Source organism: Coptis chinensis, chromosome 4 (genome assembly GCF_015680905.1).
Source record: "Coptis chinensis isolate HL-2020 chromosome 4, ASM1568090v1, whole genome shotgun sequence".
Lineage (NCBI taxonomy): Eukaryota > Viridiplantae > Streptophyta > Magnoliopsida > Ranunculales > Ranunculaceae > Coptis > Coptis chinensis.
Window position 1 is genome coordinate 67,056,278 of NC_141459.1, and position 19,633 is coordinate 67,075,910.

Consider the following 19,633-nt stretch of genomic DNA (forward strand, 5'->3'; position numbering starts at 1 on the left):
TCCCTTTAAAAATAACTAGCTACCAGAAGTTCGTGAGGCAGTTCAAGGCCCCTCCCACCAGTGATCACACAATCATCACCGACATCAGGCTCCTGAACTTTACCTAATGTGGTAGCATCACTAGAAGTCATGACAAAACCTTTCTATTTGCGGTTTCCTTTTCTTCTAGTACTGAGAGAAGATTCATCCTGAACTGGAGGAGGAAAAAGACCAGCATCCTGATCCATAGGAGGAGGGAGTACTGTGCGCCCAGAGTTCACAGTATTAATCCCAAAAGGAGAAAAGTCGGGGGCAAGTGCCTGCAGTTCCTCGACAGACATGTTGAAATACTCAAGGAGACGAGTGTGATCAGGAACTACCACCCAGGGCATTCTCTGATCCTTGGAGATCTTGTTGATGAAATCCACAGTAGCAGCATCAGTTGCAGTTAGTTCGTTCCAGGGGGAAGAGTCATATAAGGAGTAATAACAAAAGAACTCAGTCGAAAGCACTTACGGATGATTTATAAAATTCATGAGAAAATATACTTACTGGTTGGGGCATGAGTGTGTTTTCTGGGAACAGGAATCCCCACTGGCTCTACATCAACATCTTGAGGACGAATGTCCCACTCATCACCTAACACCTGAATGTGGTGATCAGCCCAACCGTCGTCACTATGTTTATCTTGAAAGAAGAAAATCGGAGCATTCTTGTCTCTGGTCATCAGGTAATAGTAAGATTGGTCCCGAATGTGGCGGACCTCATAAAAATACCCAAACACCCAGCGATTAAAAACGAATCCATGTTTCTTTGCTAGTATGCCAGAATACATGACAGTTCTGTAGAACATGGGTGCTGCTTGACCAAGGGCAAGATTGAAGTGAATCAGACACTCTCTCAATAATGGGTGGAGAGGAAGAGTGAGACCTGCCTTAAGTTAACCGATTGTGATGAATGTAACCTCCTTGTGGGCCAACTCATCAGATAATCGCCCCCTTTCAAGCCCGATGTTAGCAGGGATGTGAAATTTCTTTCTGATAAGATCTAAGGAAGAGAGATCCCCGAAGTTTATAAGTGAGCAATTTGGGTTCGTCATGATCAGAAAAGAGAAAAAGTTTGAATTTTTGGGAGAACGAAAGGTTCGGTATACAGAGAAGGCTAGCTGAAGAGATAATGAGGACTCTCTCACCAAACCCTTTCTATACAGATGGGATGGGCGGTTACGATTGTCCCAATCGTTGCATCTTCTCGAGATGGAACTGCCATCATTACCTTTTTTTGGGAAACGGTGTGTCTGCTCGAGCTGTCTTTTCATAGCCTTAATTAGGTAAGTCCATAAGCAGTTCCGACAACTGTTTATGAGAAAGATTCTCGTGCCAAAAGTTGTGTCGCTCCAAGCTCCCACGTGCTAGGTGGCACGAGAGGGGGCATCTGTAAGGAGGATTTCTCATCAATAACTAAATGACATGTGGGCGGGAAATGACCTAGAGCTATAGATACCCAGAATGAGACGTGGACCATCAGATTAGTTATGGGAATAAGTAATCTTGTGTTTCTCACAAGTGTTTCATAAACATATGCTAGTCACATGACAAGCTACCTCTGAACATAACAGTTCTCCAAGTCGTTAGGAACTGATATAGATAGTTCCTTAACAGAAGGAAAGTGAAGAGGGTGACCCTTGATGATAAGGAAGGAATCAGAAAGACATATCTTTAAGAGTTACCTTTTGAGCCTAATCTTCCCATATTCGATGGAATATTATGACCTAAAAGGAAGCTTACTTCTGATAAGATATGGTCCAGATTCAGACTTCCAAGAAGAGAGGATTTCTAATAGGAAGGTAGAGTCCAAAGATGGAAGGGAACTAACAAGCGGTGAGGTTAACCCTAACCTTAGGACTCCCGAATCTCCTCCTATGTAATTAATAGGAATTTGCTCTTAGGAACTATGTGAATAGGGTTTGATTATTCTAAACAGACAAGAAGATACGTAGGCAGCCGCATAGTGGTTCAACCCTGATCATTAAATCATCTCATCCTTTCTCCATCATCATCCCAAAAGTTCTTCATCATATCACAACGCACAGAGGAGGATGGGAGGATACTCAAAAAATCCCATACAATACTAAAGCTCCCATAAGAGGTATTTTTTCAGTTCTCTTAAAATTGCACGTCATCAACTCCTATTAAAATGGGAATTTTTCTCCTATTGAAAGAGAATTCTAACATTTCTAATTAAAACATAAATCTTTCTCCTATTATAATGGGAATTCCTCTCCTGTTGAAAAAGAAAAATCTAGTATTTCTAATTAAAACGGGAATCATTCTCCTATTAAAACCAAAAATCACACTTATAAATTAAAACAGGCCGGGATTCCTTCCCCAATTAAAAAACAGGGTTTTAAAACTTAATTAAAACAATTTGTTGATAAATTAAAACGGGTTTTTAAAACTTAATTAAAACAATTTGTCGAAAAATTAAAACGGGTTTTTAAGACTTGCATGATTAAAATAATTTGTTAAGAAATTAAAACGGATTAGCGACGAAAAAAAGAGTCAAAATTTGTTAGAAAGTTTCTATATTTATAGTTATGATTGTTGAACAAGTTTTTAAAAGAGTCAGTGCATATGCACGGGTATACTTTCTAATTAATATTAAAACTCTCACAAGGAGTATTTTTCTAGCTCTCTTAAAATTCAACGTCATCAACTCCTATTAAAATGAAAAAATTTCTCCTATTGAAAAGAGAAATTCTAACATTTCTAATTAAAACGGGAATCCTTCTCTTATTATAATTGGAATTTCTCCCCTATTAAAAAAGAAAAATATATCACTTCTAATTAAAAAGGGAATCACAATTCTAAATTAAAACGTAATCCCTCTCCAATTAAAAAATGGGTTTTTAAAACTTAATTAAAACAATTTGTTGAGAAATTAAAACCGATTTTTAAGACTTGACTAAAATAATTTGTTAGGAAATTAAAATGGGTTAGCGACGAAAACAGGAATCACAATTTGTTAGAAAACTTCTATATGTATAAATATGATTGTTAAACAAGTTTTTAAAAGAGTCAATACATATGCACGGGTCTACTTTCTAGTTAATATTAAAACTCTCACAAAGAGTATTTTATTCTTTTAATTTCACTTGACAGACAAACAAAATAATAAATTTAATGAGTCTAGGAGATAGATTCCAAGTGAAAGGCTTGATGTTTACGGAATAACTACCCAAGAGTTGGTACATAAGTAAGAGAAAAAAGGTAGATACCTTCGGTAATTACGACACATAAATAGGGGTAGTTAGATAAAGGTAGAATTTGTTCTCTGGTGTACGGTGTACCAAAGTTGTGAGTTTCGGACATTTGACTCTTTGGGACACATCACGTGGGTACAACTTTTAGTATGGAACTAGCATGTTTACCTATGCATTGCACAGGAATCGAAATATGGATCATGTTTGAAAAGTGAAGTTGTCAAGTGAAGACTGTATTATCTCATAGAAGAGTACAGTGAAACGAATACACCCTCAAGAAATCTCCAGCCTCAAGGAACCTCCAATACATACGAAAGTTATAAGCTGATAAAGTTTCTCCCTGAAAATCACTTGTTATTTTTTCTTTTTGGACAACCTGCATCAGAAGTCAGTTGAAACTATACTAAAACTCTATCTTAATTAAGTAGAAAGGATAGATTTTGTAATTAATTAGTTGATAAACTCCATGATTTAAAATCGAATATGTAAAACACTTAACAATGATTTTACATACAAGGAATGAGGTTGAGCCCCTTGGTTCTAAACCAGTTGAGTATAAACTCTCTCCCATCGGCTCATACCACATAACCTCCCTATTATTTAGGTCTCATTAAATAACCTCCCTATTTTCCAAAAAATAGATAAAATCCGGTCTGTTTTTTATTTCCCATTTTATCTTATTTCCTTTTTTACCCTTTTGAGATTGAAAATTTTCTGACACGAGACATAATATATGTAAATGTATTTTTATATAATCATATATATGTAAAACTATATTTACATAGTCATTGGAGCTATGAAAACTTAAATTTACATAGTAAATTTTGAGATTGAAAATTTTCCGACACCTGACAGAATATATGTAAATATAATTTTACATAGTCATATATATATATATATATATATATATATATATATATATATATATATATATATATATATATATAGTCGTTGGAGTTATGAAAACTTAAATTTACATAGTAATTTTTGGGATTAAAAATTTCCTGACACCTGACAGAATATATGTAAATGTATTTTTACATAGTCATATATATGTAAAACTATATTTACATAGTCATTGGAGCTATGAAAACTTAAATTTACATAGTAATTTTTGGGATTGAAAATTTCCTGACACCTGACAGAATATATGTAAATGTATTTTTACATAGTCAATATATGTAAAACTATATTTATATAGTCACTGGAGCTATGAAAATTTAAATTTACATAGTAACTTGATTTATGAAAATTTAAATTTAGAAGAGTGTGTTTACAAGTTTGCAAACAAATAAGAAACTATGCATGATAAATTATTTTCACATAGCATTTCTTTAAAATTAACCAATCTAACATCTGACAAAATAAACTCATGTAATTTTATACGACCAGTTAAAATGTATTTTTACGCAGTAGATTACTACAACTGATATCCGATAGAATTGATCTATATAAATTTAAATTTACAGAGTAACTTGACCTATGAAAAGTTATATTTTCATTGAGAAAACAGATAGATCATAACCTATGCAAAATTATTTTTACACGGTATATATTTCTTAAACAGAACAAACCCAACTATTTTACCAACAGAAAAGATAAAATAGATTTCCATTACATCATCTACCAACAACACATTAAGCCAAATCAACCTTTTTACATCCATAATTCTAATAGAAGTAGTTATTACATCAAAGATCTAACAAATCCACCAAGAGTTGATTAAACAAAAATCAACTCATCATTTCTTGCATTCTTATTTTGGATCATATGTTCTTTGTTGGGATATGATCAACTCTAAACCTTTTCTCAAAATCTGCCACAAAACCAAGCGTAGGTAATGTGGAAGCTCTAAAAGTCTTGTACGACTTATGCTCATTTATATTCTGTTACAATGAGAGAAAACCAATTAATAGCAAAGATTATCTATGCAAACTTTAAAATGCATAAATAAATTACCATGCAAATTTAAAAGTGCAGAGTAAAACTATTATGCAAATTTAATAATGCAGAGTAAAAATACTATACGTACTATACAAATCTAAGATTGCAGGGTAAAACTACAACACAAAAATGAAAATGCAAAGTAAAATTACTACGCAAATTTAAGAATGCATAGTAAAACTATTACACACAATTTAAAAGAATACAGAGTAAAACTATCACCACACATTACAATATTACATAAACATAAAAAAGCATAGTAAAAATACTACGCAAATTTACGAATGCAGAGTAAAAACTACTACGAAAATATAAAAATGCATACTAAAACTACTACATACACAAACATAAAAATGCATAATAAATCCAAACTTGAAATTACAAAATTATGAAAACTATAAAATACAGAGTAAAATCACTAAACAAATATAAATTCATATTTACAAACTAACTCACATATAAAAATTCATTTTAATTATTCATACAAATTTATAAAAATATGATTAAATGTTGAAGATTCTCACCAGATTTGGTTTGTTCACCGTAGTTTTTGGAGCAACCATCTTCTCAATTTCATCTCCATCTCTTCTAGAACTTAAAGGTTTGATTTTTTTTTTGTTTGGATTTTCAGCTTTTTCGAAATTGTAGATCGAGTTCTTTATTTTATCTGTTGTTGCTTTCATATTTTTTGTTGATGATTTGTCCACTTTATTCTCCTGTACTATGTGAATTTAGACTTGTAGGAGAAGGTATTTTAGATATAAAAAGCTAGAGAGAAAGAAGTGGGAAGGAAGAGAGAAAATAGAATGATTCACGGGTCTTAAGTGGGAGTATATTTGTCAGTTTTCTATTTTCTAAAAAGGAGGGAGGTTTTGTGAGTTGTTACGATTTGAAGGGGTTCTAATGGACCCGATTGTTAACCAAGGAGATTAAACTCAAATCCTGTTTTACATATACAGTAGAATGTTGTTTTCATAAATATCGCTTAAGTTTGCCCTATCAAATAATTAAAAGACATATAGGCCAAGCACAATTATTGTAATCATTTAATAGATACCGCGGAGCTTGTTTTAAGCCACTCTCTCAATTGTATCCATACAATTAATTCACTATTGTTTCATTCTGCTTTTGTTTGAATGCAACATAGTAAATTTGGCATAGGAAACTTGTTTTTAGTCACTCTATGAGTTATATCCAACACTGCACTCTATTCCCATTCCAATCTACTTTCTTATATCCATCTTAATGCAGTCAATTTCAGCCACTGACCACTACATTATACTCGTTCCATCCAACATAATCTAATTCCAGTAGTTGAATCATTATGTGTATTTAGCTGCAAATGAAAACATATCTATATGAGTGAACATGCACTCTAAGCAGTAGTAATTACTCAAATAAGTAGTAGTCAGTATGCAAATTCAAATTCATCACGACTGACATTAGGAATCAAGATCACTGCTAATGAATTATAGCTCTTGTTGCACTTTCCTTTTGCAGCCTTTCAGCCAATTCTTCTTCCATAAAATCAACTGTTAAATATGGATGGCACATATCAGAAGGAGTAGAAAATGATCATTGTTGCAAAGAGAAGCAGTCTAGATGATAATCATTATTTTTTTTCAAAATAGGGAATTTGGAGTAATTGTGAGAGTAAAATGAAATATGATAGCAAAGCATAGAATGAAAACAGTAAAGCAAAATCAAAATTTACCTTGGAAATCTCATTCAGTGAAGAGGTAAGTTTTAAACACTTGCATTCAATAAAGTAAGGAAACCATGCATGGTTGAATAAGTAGTAGTGATCACTCAAAAAAATTAACAAACATGCGTTCTAATTCACACTTCATATATCATCAACTTTTTAATATCATGTCTCGCAGGGATATTTTAGCAAACACATCAACCCAATATAATAGTAACTGCTAGTCAATACCATGAGTAATAAAACCCAGAAAAGAAGAAACAAATAAAGTTGGAAAAAAAAACAGGAAACCAGCTTTAGACCCAGGGAATTGTAATTCAATCTAAATAGTTTGAAAAAAAAAATCAAAACCCAAAGAAGAAAATCCAAACAGGTTTTTACTACAATAAACATCAACAAATGATAGCGACTACAACATTTAAGCAACTTTAACACACAATTGTTAACATTATGATCCCTTCCAATCATAATGCATACCTTACAACCATAAGTAAGGAAATTGGTTATGGCACTCAGATTATTTGATGAGTTGGTTAGAGAAATAAACTTATAACCTAAAAAGTAAATTAGTAAATACTACTTTACAAATTGTGCACAATTAAGATTATTTCTCTGAACTTCATGAAGTACAAAAATATTTATGCAGTCATTGATTAGCAAGAAAGAAGCAAACATGTCAAATGGTTGTTAAAGTAGCAAATTGCAACAAAAAAAGCAATTGAACTATAAGTCTATAACTATTTTACAGATTATGTGCTATTTTTCTTGATTCTAGTTGCATTGAAGTAATGAAATAACTACTATGCAATTGGTTTGAGTAGCAAGAAATTCTAAGAAGAAAATGTTGTTCATACCTCAACAAATGTTTACTCCTCCATTTCCCACCTCTTCTTTCATTCTTTATAATACGCTTATGATCACTGGATTAATTATGTGAAAGTTCAAAACCATAAAGCCAGCAACAATAATTAGTTCTTAAACAAATACAAATGTAATTACAGATCCAATGACAAAGCTTCACAGCTCAAAATGACCCACACAAAGACTGGTGAGTGCTCACATTATGTAATGCCCTATTAGTTTCATGAAAAGATTTTAGTCTAGAATTTGGAAGCAAAGAACAGAAACCACCTTTTAATCTACTTCATAATAAGGTTACAGTATTATTACTCTTAATTAGAAATTTGTGTTTATTTTATTGAAAATATTGTTAAGATAAATATGTGAATGATGATCGATTATGATGATGAGACACTTCATTCTTTGTTCCTCTTACATCTTCCTTATTTGGAAGATTAAAGTAATGCTTGAAGCAACACAATACAAAAAGAACTGATTAGTGTGACTAAGCGACATTCATTGTTAAATTTCTTGTTTATTAGAATGTTTTTCGAGACCAAAAAGAAACAATCTAAGCTACAGAGATATTACTTTGAATCAATAGCACTAGCAAATTTGGTAAACATTAATGGAATGGGACTCTATATGGTGGCACAACCACTTCTTATCAACTAAATGTAAGAAAATTGTTCCCCAGTCCTCCTTGGCTTATGCATAAAACAAAAAGATCACACATGTGAAAATTCTTCAAGTGAAAATTAGGCATAAATATAGAATACTACACAACACTAAATCATAGAAAATTCAAACTAACTTTATAACGTTTTCAGCTATTTCATTTTTTCTGCCTGTAATAAAGATTTGAGAAAAAAAAATAAAAAAGAATTTATGCATAGATGAAATTGTTATTCAAGGTAGTGTTCTTCCCCCTTAAGAAACAAAGAAATTTATATATGCGAATGGAAGATCAGCCTATTGAGAGTCGTTATTTGTTTTCTAATTTTTGCGCAAGGCTGGTGAAAAGTATGCGTCATTCATATTGTGATGAACTAAATGTAGCAAAGATAAGAGAAAGAGTTATCTTTCATTCAAGAAACAATAATTGGGAAAAAATGATGATTGTCCTAAATTAAATACAAACTAAACTTAAATACCTTATAATAGACTCAATCAACTCAACAAATGAGTGCCTAAAGCGAAAATGGCAGAGATGGTATTCTTATAGCACTAATATGTAGAGTATATTTGGAAGTACATGTATGTTGAAACCAGCAACCATCGTAACGACAATAATCAAAATAAAATTTTGAAACACCAATAAAATCAAGATGGAATAAAGATGAATTATAAAAAAGGGTTAAGTGATAGGAGATGTTTCGACCCCCACCTACGTGGCAAACGTCCATTAGTAGGGGTCTCCACTTTATTCGTTTGATCGATAAGGCTAAAGGCCAATTTGCAATATCATGGATCAATATACAAGCCCAGTAACTCATGTGTCTAGGGCTAAACCCTAGCCACATGGCTTGCCACTTACGTACATTAATTTATGTCTAGATTCATTTCATATCAAAGAGAAAATTTTCAATTAAGAGTCATGTTCAATTACAATTACTTGAGCTATAAGAAGTCTCTATTCGACACATATAAATACAAAACTATTTTTCATAAAAAACTATATTCTTGAGAGTTGATCCCATCGATAATTTGGGTATGTAGGCAACCAAAATGTATAGTCTCATCATTCTCTCGATCACCATCACTTTTCATACTACTTTTTTTTTACAAAATTCATCTCTTTCATCACCACTTAGTGTTCTGATCATATTTGATCGAAACATAATTGACACTGTCTGTGGGGATTATCCAAAACCCTCGATCACGTTCTACAACATTTGAAGATGCACTTACTGACGAACATCCCAAACATGATGTCCAAGGTTAACCTGGCAGCAACAGACAAAAAAAAATCCCTCTTACTCCTCTTCAGAGCCAAAATACACGCGACACTACTATTGTTCCACCAATGTGCGAAATAGTTCAGCACGAGAATATTGCCTCTAAAAATTATCCGCAATCTAATACTGATAATATAAGTTAAATATCTAGCGAATGAAGCACTTCTTCGATAGTGTAAGTGTGAACGGAAACAAAATAATTACTACAAGTATCGTCTAAAATGAACCATTCCTCTCAAAGATGATGTGAACTCTATTTCACCACAACATAACACACGCCAACGATATCATAGCGTGTAGGCTCGTTTATGTGGTGAGGATAAGAGTCCTGTTTTTCACAATGTACGGTCATCTACGAGTTCTCAAAAATGATGTTGTATCTGTCACACCACAACATAACACACGCCAACAACATAGTTGCGTGTGGGATCATTTACGTAGTGATAATTAGACTCTCGCTGTTCACAATGGTTACCCACGAGTTCAAGACAATAAATACAGACTTCCCAATGGTTACTTTTCACAAATCTCATAAAAACATTTCCAATTTATATTTGTCAATTGTCGTTTGATAGTGCCGATAGTCATCTCATATTCTATATTAGCAAGACTCTTATTTTAGCTGAATTGAGGCATTCTTGTATTGAGAAAATTGCATTGGCCTTGTTTCATGTTGATAGACGTCTTAAGCTTATTTCTAGGAAGGAATAATCAAAGTTTATACTGAATATTTGTTGCGCATGTTTTTTCACAATGTCTACAAATCGACTCGCAGAATGAAAAACTTACCTTAGCGCTTACAACATTGTCTCTGACACTCATACATTTAAATAGAGACAAACTTTGGTTTCGCTAATGGTTGATTTTCTTATTGATGATATTCCTATGTCGAACGCATTACTCGATGACAAAACGTCGATCCCTAATTATCATTACCTCCCGGAGGCGATGACTTGAAATACTTATCGGATATATCAGCTGATTGCTAGATTTACACCGATGGTTCACATAATAAGTTTGGTTCTGGTTTTGGTTTTGTCATCTTGAAACTAAATGAAGACTTAATTAAGAGGTCTCTACGTTTGGGTTTTGACGCTTCAAATAATATGGCCGGGTATGACATTGTCATTTGCGGTATGCACACAACTCTTCAATTAGGGGCGACTAAGTTACGATTAATTATTCTAAGTTAGTCGCTAGCCACTTTGAATGATAAAATGTGGCTCGCGATGATAGAATGGTTGTTTATCTTGACTTAATTCAACGAATTGCATGAAATTTTGCATCAATAAGTTTTGTGTAGTTTCCACGTTATGATGTAAGGCATCCTGATTCTATCGCATACTTATCCATGGAAATTCAAGTCGTCGTTATCACGACAACACTGGATCAACAACTTATGCTGTCAGATGATCCTAACGAGCTTGGCACTGATAATGTTTCGGTATTTACCATAGCTACCAACGACGATCATGTAGTTGACAATGCTCCAGAATTCCTAATGACCAAAAACTCTATCACAAAGGCACAAATCTCAATCATCTCCTTCGTTATTTGAGCAAAATGAATGATTTACTAGGCCTCAAAGATATTCGTTCAGGACTATGTGAGCACCACTCCTGGGGGTGAAGTTTCGCTCACAGAGAAATGACCCAATGGTATTGGTGGACATACATGCAACAGGATGTTAAGCGTCTGTCTGAAAAGTGTGTGCCTTGTCAAAAACATGATGATATAAGTCAAACTTCCCGCGATGAAGCGTCATCTAATCCATAACCATTAGTCATTTGCGAAATGGGTCCTTGACATTGTTGGTTTATTTCCGACAGCCCCTGGCAGTGTTCGTTTCTTACTCATCGTAACAAATTATTTTACTAAGTGAGCGGACAAAATAGACAAGTTGAACAAAAAACCAGACAAAAATTTGTTAGTTAGTTTCCAGTTCAATAGTTTCTTTTCCGTTATTATCTTTGCACTTTTCAAGATTTGGTGATCAATAAAGAAGTATTTCTTTCATTTCAGTTCTAATTGTATAAATTTGTTTCGATCACAACATTATTATTGATACGACAAAATCTGACGAACTTACCACGTTTAACTTCGTCAGTCTAAGTTTGAACGCTTTTACGCTCGCTTAGCTCGTTACTATCTCTACGACAAAATCTGATGAAGTTACCACGTTTAGCTTCGTCAATCTAAGTTTGAACGCTTTTACACTTGCTTAGTTCGTTACTATCACTATGACAAAATCTAACGAAGTTACCACATTTAGATCCGTCAGTCTAAGTTTGAACGCTTTTACGCTCGCTTAGTTCGTTACTATCGCTACGACAAAATCTGATGAGGTTAGCACATTTAGCTTCGTCATTCTAAGTTTGAACGCTTTTGCGCTCGCTTAGTTCATTACTATCGCTACGGAAAAATCTTACGAAGTTACTACATTTAGCTTCGTCAATCTAAGTTTGAATGCTTTTACGCTCGCTTAGTACGTTATTATCGCTACAACAAAATCTAACGAAGTTACCACGTTTAGTTCCATCAGTCTAAGTTTGAATGCTTTTATGCTCGCTTATTTTGTTACTATCGCTACGACAAAATCTGACGAAGTTACCACGTTTATCTACATTAGTCTAAATTTGAACACTTTTACGCTCGCTTTGTTCGTTACTATCGCTACGACAAATCTGACGAAATTACCACGTTTAGCTTCGTCAGTCTAAATTTGAACACTTTTACACTCGCTTTGTTCGTTACTAATGCTACGACAAATCTGACAAAGTTACCAAGTTTAGCTTCGTCAGTCTAAGTTTGACCGCTTTTACGCTCACTTAGTTCGTTACTTTCGCTACGACAATTACTACGTTTAGCTTCGTCAGTTTAAGTTTAAACGTTTTTACACTCACTTAGTACTTTACTATCGCTACGACAAAATATTTGTCAAGTTCAGTTAGCATTGGGAGCGTTTTTCTCTATATGGGGGTGTTTCATTCTATTTCATTTCATCTACATAACTCAACAACATTGTCAATTTTTCACAGGTATGTTATCTAACATCACATAGGCCTTCCTGAATTCTTCATACAATCTTCACTCTGCCTCTTCCGTCCGCTCGATTAAGTCTTTGTTTTCGTCTTCTAACTCTATATTGGTTCCGCTTAACGCTTTATTTATTTTTCCAATTTTCGGTTAAGTATCTTCACTTTCTTAATTTCTTCTAGGGCATTGACATCATTCGGAATGAAACTTTTCTTCGCGGCCTTTTCATGAATTTCTTTCGCCCGAAATACAGTCGTTTCTACATGCGGCACAAAGTACAAAACAAAAAACTAAAAAAACTTGATTTCCAATTCCTACATGTTAAGTGGGCTTTCCTTTAGTGTTGGGCTTTGTGTGGCAAGCCTTACTTTAGGGTATATTTTCTTTTTCAAACTATATGAGTCAGAATTAAAACTTTGGATCGATGAGTTGGCTCAGAGACAACTCATCGTCACCAACCTCAAGTTTGTACCAACAGTAATAGAAAACAAACCCTTTTCCATTGGCAACCTTATTGCCACCCATGAACGCCTACCACCAGATGATGCAAACACAAATCCAATTGTACATATATAATCTAGAGTGTAGTATAGGACCCACCAAATTTCAGCACAATCCAAAGATAGATTACAAATTTCCATGGATTTAAAGTCGATAAAAATTGTATTTTTAACCGGTTATTGGCAACGAATCATAGCGTATTGATCGAAATCCATCATCCACCTTATGAATATGATTCTTGGATAATGAACTTGCGACCATATGAAACCTTTTTACCGGAACAGATTTGGTGATTCGATAAAAATGAAAAATATTTCGCAAACCGCGTAACTTTAAAAATATATATATATATATATAAAAAAATATAAAAAAAAAAAAAACTCGATTTTACATGAAGTAATAAAATTAAACTGTCAGTTCTCTTCATGTTCATGATTAACATGTAGGCGACTTCATAATACTGACCTTTTCCTTTTCGTTGTCTGTGCATAAACGTCTCCACCGATTTGAAACTTGATTTCCAATTCCTCATAGCATGCTGCCTTGCCACGCCATATCACTCACCCTTGTATATCTTTCTCTACTTAGTTTTTTTTTTTTTTTTCTACTATTTTGCATATGGAGCTTAACCGGCACTTATATAATATTTCTTCGATCTAGTTTTACATTGCTGGTTGGATTCTTATCTATTCCGAATTCTTATCTAATCCAAAGTTGGATCCAGTTTTAGTCGCTCAAGTGTTCACCTTCAAATCCAATTCATATTTAACTTCCTTTTCTTCCTATGATTACTAAAGTGCATATACATTTAATTTTAACTATCTAATCCTAATATAAATCTTCCACTGGCATGAGTAGTCCAAATCAATTTTATTATTATTACATAATTATTTCGGTACAGTTTTTACCATCAATTTCTTTTGAAATTTTTTATGTGCCACCCATTTCAATTCTCACTTCAACCATCTTTCAGTTAATTACATTGCATCACATATAAGTTAGTTTGACATTATTTCGTTCACAATAATTCACGATTTTTTTTTCACACGACACTTTGTTATACATTCCACTCACTCTTTTCTTATTCCATTTTTTCCTTAATTTTTCTTCTCTTCTTTACCATATGAACTTTGTTCGCATGCCAAAGAGGGGGCGGTGTTTCGACCCCCACCTATGTGGCAAATACCCATTAGTAGGGGTCTCCACTTAATTCGTTTAATCGACAGGGCTAAAGCCCAATTTGCAATATCATGGATCAATGTACATGCCCATAACTCATGTGTCTAGGGTTGGCTTGCCACTTACATACATTAATTTATGTCTAGATTCGTTTCGTATCAAAGAGATAATCATCAATTAAGAGTCATGTTCAATTACAATTGCTTGAGCTACAAGAAGTCTCTATTCAACACATATAAATACAAAATTATTTTTCATAAAGAACTACGTTCTTAAGACTTGATCTCATCGATAATTTGTGTACGTAGGCAACCAAAATGTACAATCTCATCATTCTCTCTATTACCATCACTTTTCACACTACTTTTTTTTACAGAATTCATCTCTTTCATCACCACTTAGTGTTCTGATCATATTTGGTCTAAACATGATACACAACTAGTGTCTCTTGGAATGCAGGGTTTCCTTCAAATGATGTACATGATTTGATAAAAAAGCCAAGAGAGAGAACGATTCAATTTGTTATTACATAAGAAAAGCAATCATGCTTTTGTGCAATGAAGAAGGAAAAAAAAAAGAAAATTGTATTTAGGTAGTATGGGGTCCAAATTATTACCAAGCATCTACTCAGCTACACAAAATAATTTGGATTGGACTTGAAAAACTAAATTAATACATGCCACAGTGATAATAAAAAAAAAATTGCAACAATAAAATAAGAGTAGGAAAAAGAAATAATATAGTAAACAAACTCAAAAATTTCATACCAATACAAAAGCCAAAAGATCAATATCCTATCATTTGTTTCTTTTCATGGCCAAGTATCATATGGAAGACAAATATATAAATTCACCTATGATGATCAAGGTGGCCGACGGAAATAGTTTTGGCGGAAGGAAGATGATCAAGGTGAACAATCTAAGATGTATAAATACTTTCAAAGGCACAAGGATGCGATCATTAGTGTTGAATGTTACTACCAAGTATAAGAACCATCGCCTGCCATTGAAATATAAAATAGTAGGGCGTTAGTTCTTGTTCAATGGTAGGTGAAAACACTAAACCGTTTGTGTGTGTGTGTGTGTGTGTGTGTGTGTGTGTGTGTTTTTTTTTTTTTGTCTATATAAGAAAGGTAACAGTTGCGTTTTTTGAAAAATCACTTCAGAAGTACAGATTGAAGTTTAGAACTACAAAGAAAAATTAATGATAGAAAGAAGAGAAAACAATAGATTGCTTGTGGTGATAGGAAGAAACATATTTGTGCGCATCGTTTACTGAACAGACATGTCTTTTGACGGACTATTTTTGGAGCGTAGGGTTTGAAAATAAATTCCCGAATTTTTAGAATAACTGCCATTTTGACATGGAGCGCTCAAAAAGCACGAAAGGACAGCGCTTTAGTATAGTTAGAATAGATTATCTTTATGTCCCTGAAAACTATTAATGAAATAGTTTTTAATCAAGGGCTGAAAAGTAAATTTATGTATGTTGGACACCATGCTACATGGCTGGTTCCGCAAAGCCTCATTATATACGTAGTAAAGATAAAGATGTATAGGTACGGCTGTCAATGGATCAGTTTTGTTCGGATTTTGGAAAATCCAAAACTGAACTGATAAGATAATGAGTATCCAAAACCGAACCGATAATAATATATTTCATCTGAAACGAACCAAACCGATAAGATATATTACAAACTGAAATTGAATTGACCCGAAATGAAAACATAAAACCAATGAAATCCTAAATTAAATCGATTATTTTTAGCCACATAATTGATAAAATTTATACAAAATTAATTATAAATATTACTAAAATGTCATTGTATCGGTTTATATTGGTTTGGTGGAGAACAAACATGAAACCAAACCAATATTTTATCATAACTCAAAATTGAACCCATTATTTAACCAAAACCAAATTATCAAAATTGAAACCATTTTTTATCGGTTTGGTTCGGGTCGGTTTTCAAATTATCAAAACCCATTGACACAAGGCCGACTCTGAGATTGTAGGGCCTAGGCCAACTCTTTGATGGGCCTTTGTAAAACCATAAAAAGCTAGAAAAAAAATGATATGCATGTATGTGAAAATTAGTAAAATTTAAAATATCCATATCATTAGAAAGTGTGTGGCCCAGTGGTGTTAATGTTGAAATTCCATCCAATCCATCCCGGTTTGACTCCCCATTTGAGCTATTTTTGCATAAATTTAATAAATTGAACAAACTGGGCTATATAATAGCAAGAAATGGGGCTCAGCCCCTTGGGTTGAATCCGGATGAGTGTAAACCCCTTCTTATCGGCCCATACCACATAACCTCCCTATTTATCGGCCCATATCACAAAAAGTCCCTGCTTTCCAATAACAGCGAAATTCCATCCGATTTCTATTTCCAATTTTATTTTATTACCCTTTTTACCCTTTTTCCATATTCATCGTAATTTCTACCCAGAAGAACACCGATTCAGCTGCTTGGACAACGATTTGACCTCTTTTGTTTCTCAATTGAGAAAAACACCGATTCATCTGCTTGACGAAAACACGATTCTCAATTGACGAAAGAAGGTTAGATACTAAAAAGATTCATCTCTTTTCCATCTTCTTTGCGATGAATTTCTGAGTTAAATTGCTTGGATAACATGATTTGGCCATGAAAATTTAAAAGTTAAATTGCTGAACATACTGTTTCGGTGGTGATATTGACTATGTAAAAATACATTTACATATGTTCATCAATTTGATTTTGTTGTTTTTTGCAAATGCAGACATGTATGGGATTTTTGCTATTATGTATGAGAAGCAAATTATGAGTGTCCGTGTCGGGACTAACGGTATGATTTCTGATTTGAAGTGTACGATTTTTGAAAAGTGGCCAGACCTTACTCCATTGTCTATAGAACTGTCTTTTGTAAGAGATTCAAAGCGTATTGTGATAGATACTGACTCGGAGCTTCAATCCCTTGTTTGCTTCAATTTGGTTAAAAGTCTTGATACATTTTTGATAACAGCATCGTCAAGAGGATTTTTTGCTTTGTGTGACGCTGGTTCTAGTTCCAAAGTCTCTCTTCAGGCTTCTTCTTGTACTTCTAGTTCTTGGGTCTTCTGCTACATATGATGAAAAATATGTTAATGTCGCTTCTTTGCCTATTTTGACTGGTGTGGGACAAAAATTTCCTAGTGGTGCTGCCAATTTTCGTGTTGAGCTTTTACGCCATTGTCTTGTTAATAATTACAGAGTTCTTATTAAGAAGAATGATCCTGATAGAGTCACAGCTGAGTGTTATTTGAAGACTGAAACCGGGTGTTTATGGAGAGTTCACGCATCCAAGAAGTATAAGATGCCGAAGTTCTTTGAAATAAAGACAATGGAAGCAAAGCACACATGTGGAGCTGGATTCACTGACGTTAACAATCCCCCAGTGAATAGTAAACTTGTAAAGAGTATTGTTTTAGATATGGTGAGAGACAAGCCTTTGATTAAGCCAAGTGAAATCATTGACTATTTTCTAAGGGTATATGGTGTGAACTTGAATTATTACTTTGAGCATACCGGCATAGATCTTGCATTGAAGGAGATACATGGGGACTATGCTTTATCTTATCATCAGTTACATTGGTATGTTGGAAAGCTGAAAGAAACCAATCTAGGGAGTCATGTTGTTTTAGAAAAGGAATCAGGAACAGGAAAGTTCAAGAGATTATTTGTTGCATTTGGTGCTTGTATTCACGGCTTTAACTTCTGTCGTCCTATGCTTTGTTTGGATGAAACTTTCGTGAAAAAAAAATACAAAGGGTGTGTCTTGTCAGCTACTGCCAAAAATGCAAAAGGGGTATGTCTTTTTGAGTTTGTGAATTTTTACATAGTAGTTCATAGTAGTTTGTAAAACTGAACAAGCATAAACTATAAAAATTTACGTTCACATCAGATGTTTAGCCTATGCATTTTAATATTTACATAATAATTTAGCATATGAAAATTTATTTTTATATATATGAGTTAAGTTTTCATAATGAGTATGGTACGCAAAACCAAATCAATAATTGATGTTTAATTGTGTTCCAGGTATTTTTCCAGTAGCTATGGCGGTTGTACTTTTTGAAACTGATGATAATTGGGATTGGTTCTTGGAGCAACTTAGGTTGGTGGTCTCCAAAGATCGTAGGCTAACTTTTATATCTGACAGAAACCATGGTCTACTCGTGGGTGTCCCTCACGTTTTTCCTGATTCTCATAATGGTTATTGTTTGTGGCACCTTAAAAATAATCTTAATTCAGCTATACCCAGCAACCATTACTTCCGCTTGCATACCCTTGATCTTTTTTCAGACCTTGCCTATGCTAGGACGCACCATGAGTTTGAGAAAGTGATGGCTGTTTTTCGAGATGTTTGCGGCAGTCAAGTGAAAACATTTTTGTCCACCATAGGTTATGAGCATTGGTGTAATGCTTATTTTCAAGGAAATAGATATGGCGATATGTGTTCCAATATTGCGGAAAGCTTCAACTCTTGGATCCTACTAGAATGGCACTTGCCTATCACTGCAATGGTGGACAAGATCCGTGGAAAAATTATGAAAATGATGTCTGATCGGCGGGAGTTAGCTAGGAGCTAGACTACTATCTTATGTCTATCTATGGAAACTTTATTGGTTGAGAGGATTGAGGTGGGGAGAAGTTGGGTGGTTCTCAAGTCAAGGGAGGGTATTTTTGAGGTGCGTGCTACTCATACTCACTTGGTTAACTTATATAGAAGTCACTGCTCTTGTAATTGGTAGAGAATCGAAGGATTCTCTTGTGCACACGCACTGTGCTCCATTTTGGCTGATGGATTGAATGTGTATACCTACTGTGATAAATTCTTCTATTCTCAGACATTCCGTGATAGTTATTCAAGAGTTATAGTACCTGTGGAGAACAGTAAATTGCCTGCTAAGATACCAAGTGTGCCTGATTTACTACCTTCGGATCTGAAAAAGAAGATGGGGAGACCAGACAAGAAACAGAAACACAGCACGGGTGCTACAAGAGGTAGGAAGAAGAACAAGGGCCCTTGTTATGGCCATCTCAACCCAAGAGTGGGCTCCACTCCTACAACATGCTCTGTACCGGTTCAATGAATTTTTCATCTATTCTTTGATGTTGCTCGTATATGAAAAACAAGATGTCGATGAACTTGTTGGATTTTATATGTTATGTTTTTTAGTTAGAGAATGAAAAGATAGTTT

The 19,633-nt window shown here is 34.0% G+C and overlaps 1 protein-coding gene across 1 annotated transcript; it reads left to right on the forward strand.

The window, feature by feature from the left end:
- Window positions 1-1,735: 1,735 nt before the first annotated feature.
- Window positions 1,736-19,021, forward strand: LOC147504483 (uncharacterized). Its single transcript, XM_086605238.1, has 4 exons — window positions 1,736-1,859; window positions 17,173-17,315; window positions 17,416-18,127; window positions 18,471-19,021. Exons 1-4 carry the CDS (start codon window positions 1,736-1,738, stop codon window positions 19,019-19,021), a joined length of 1,530 nt encoding a protein of 509 aa, XP_086461364.1.
- Window positions 19,022-19,633: the final 612 nt, after the last annotated feature.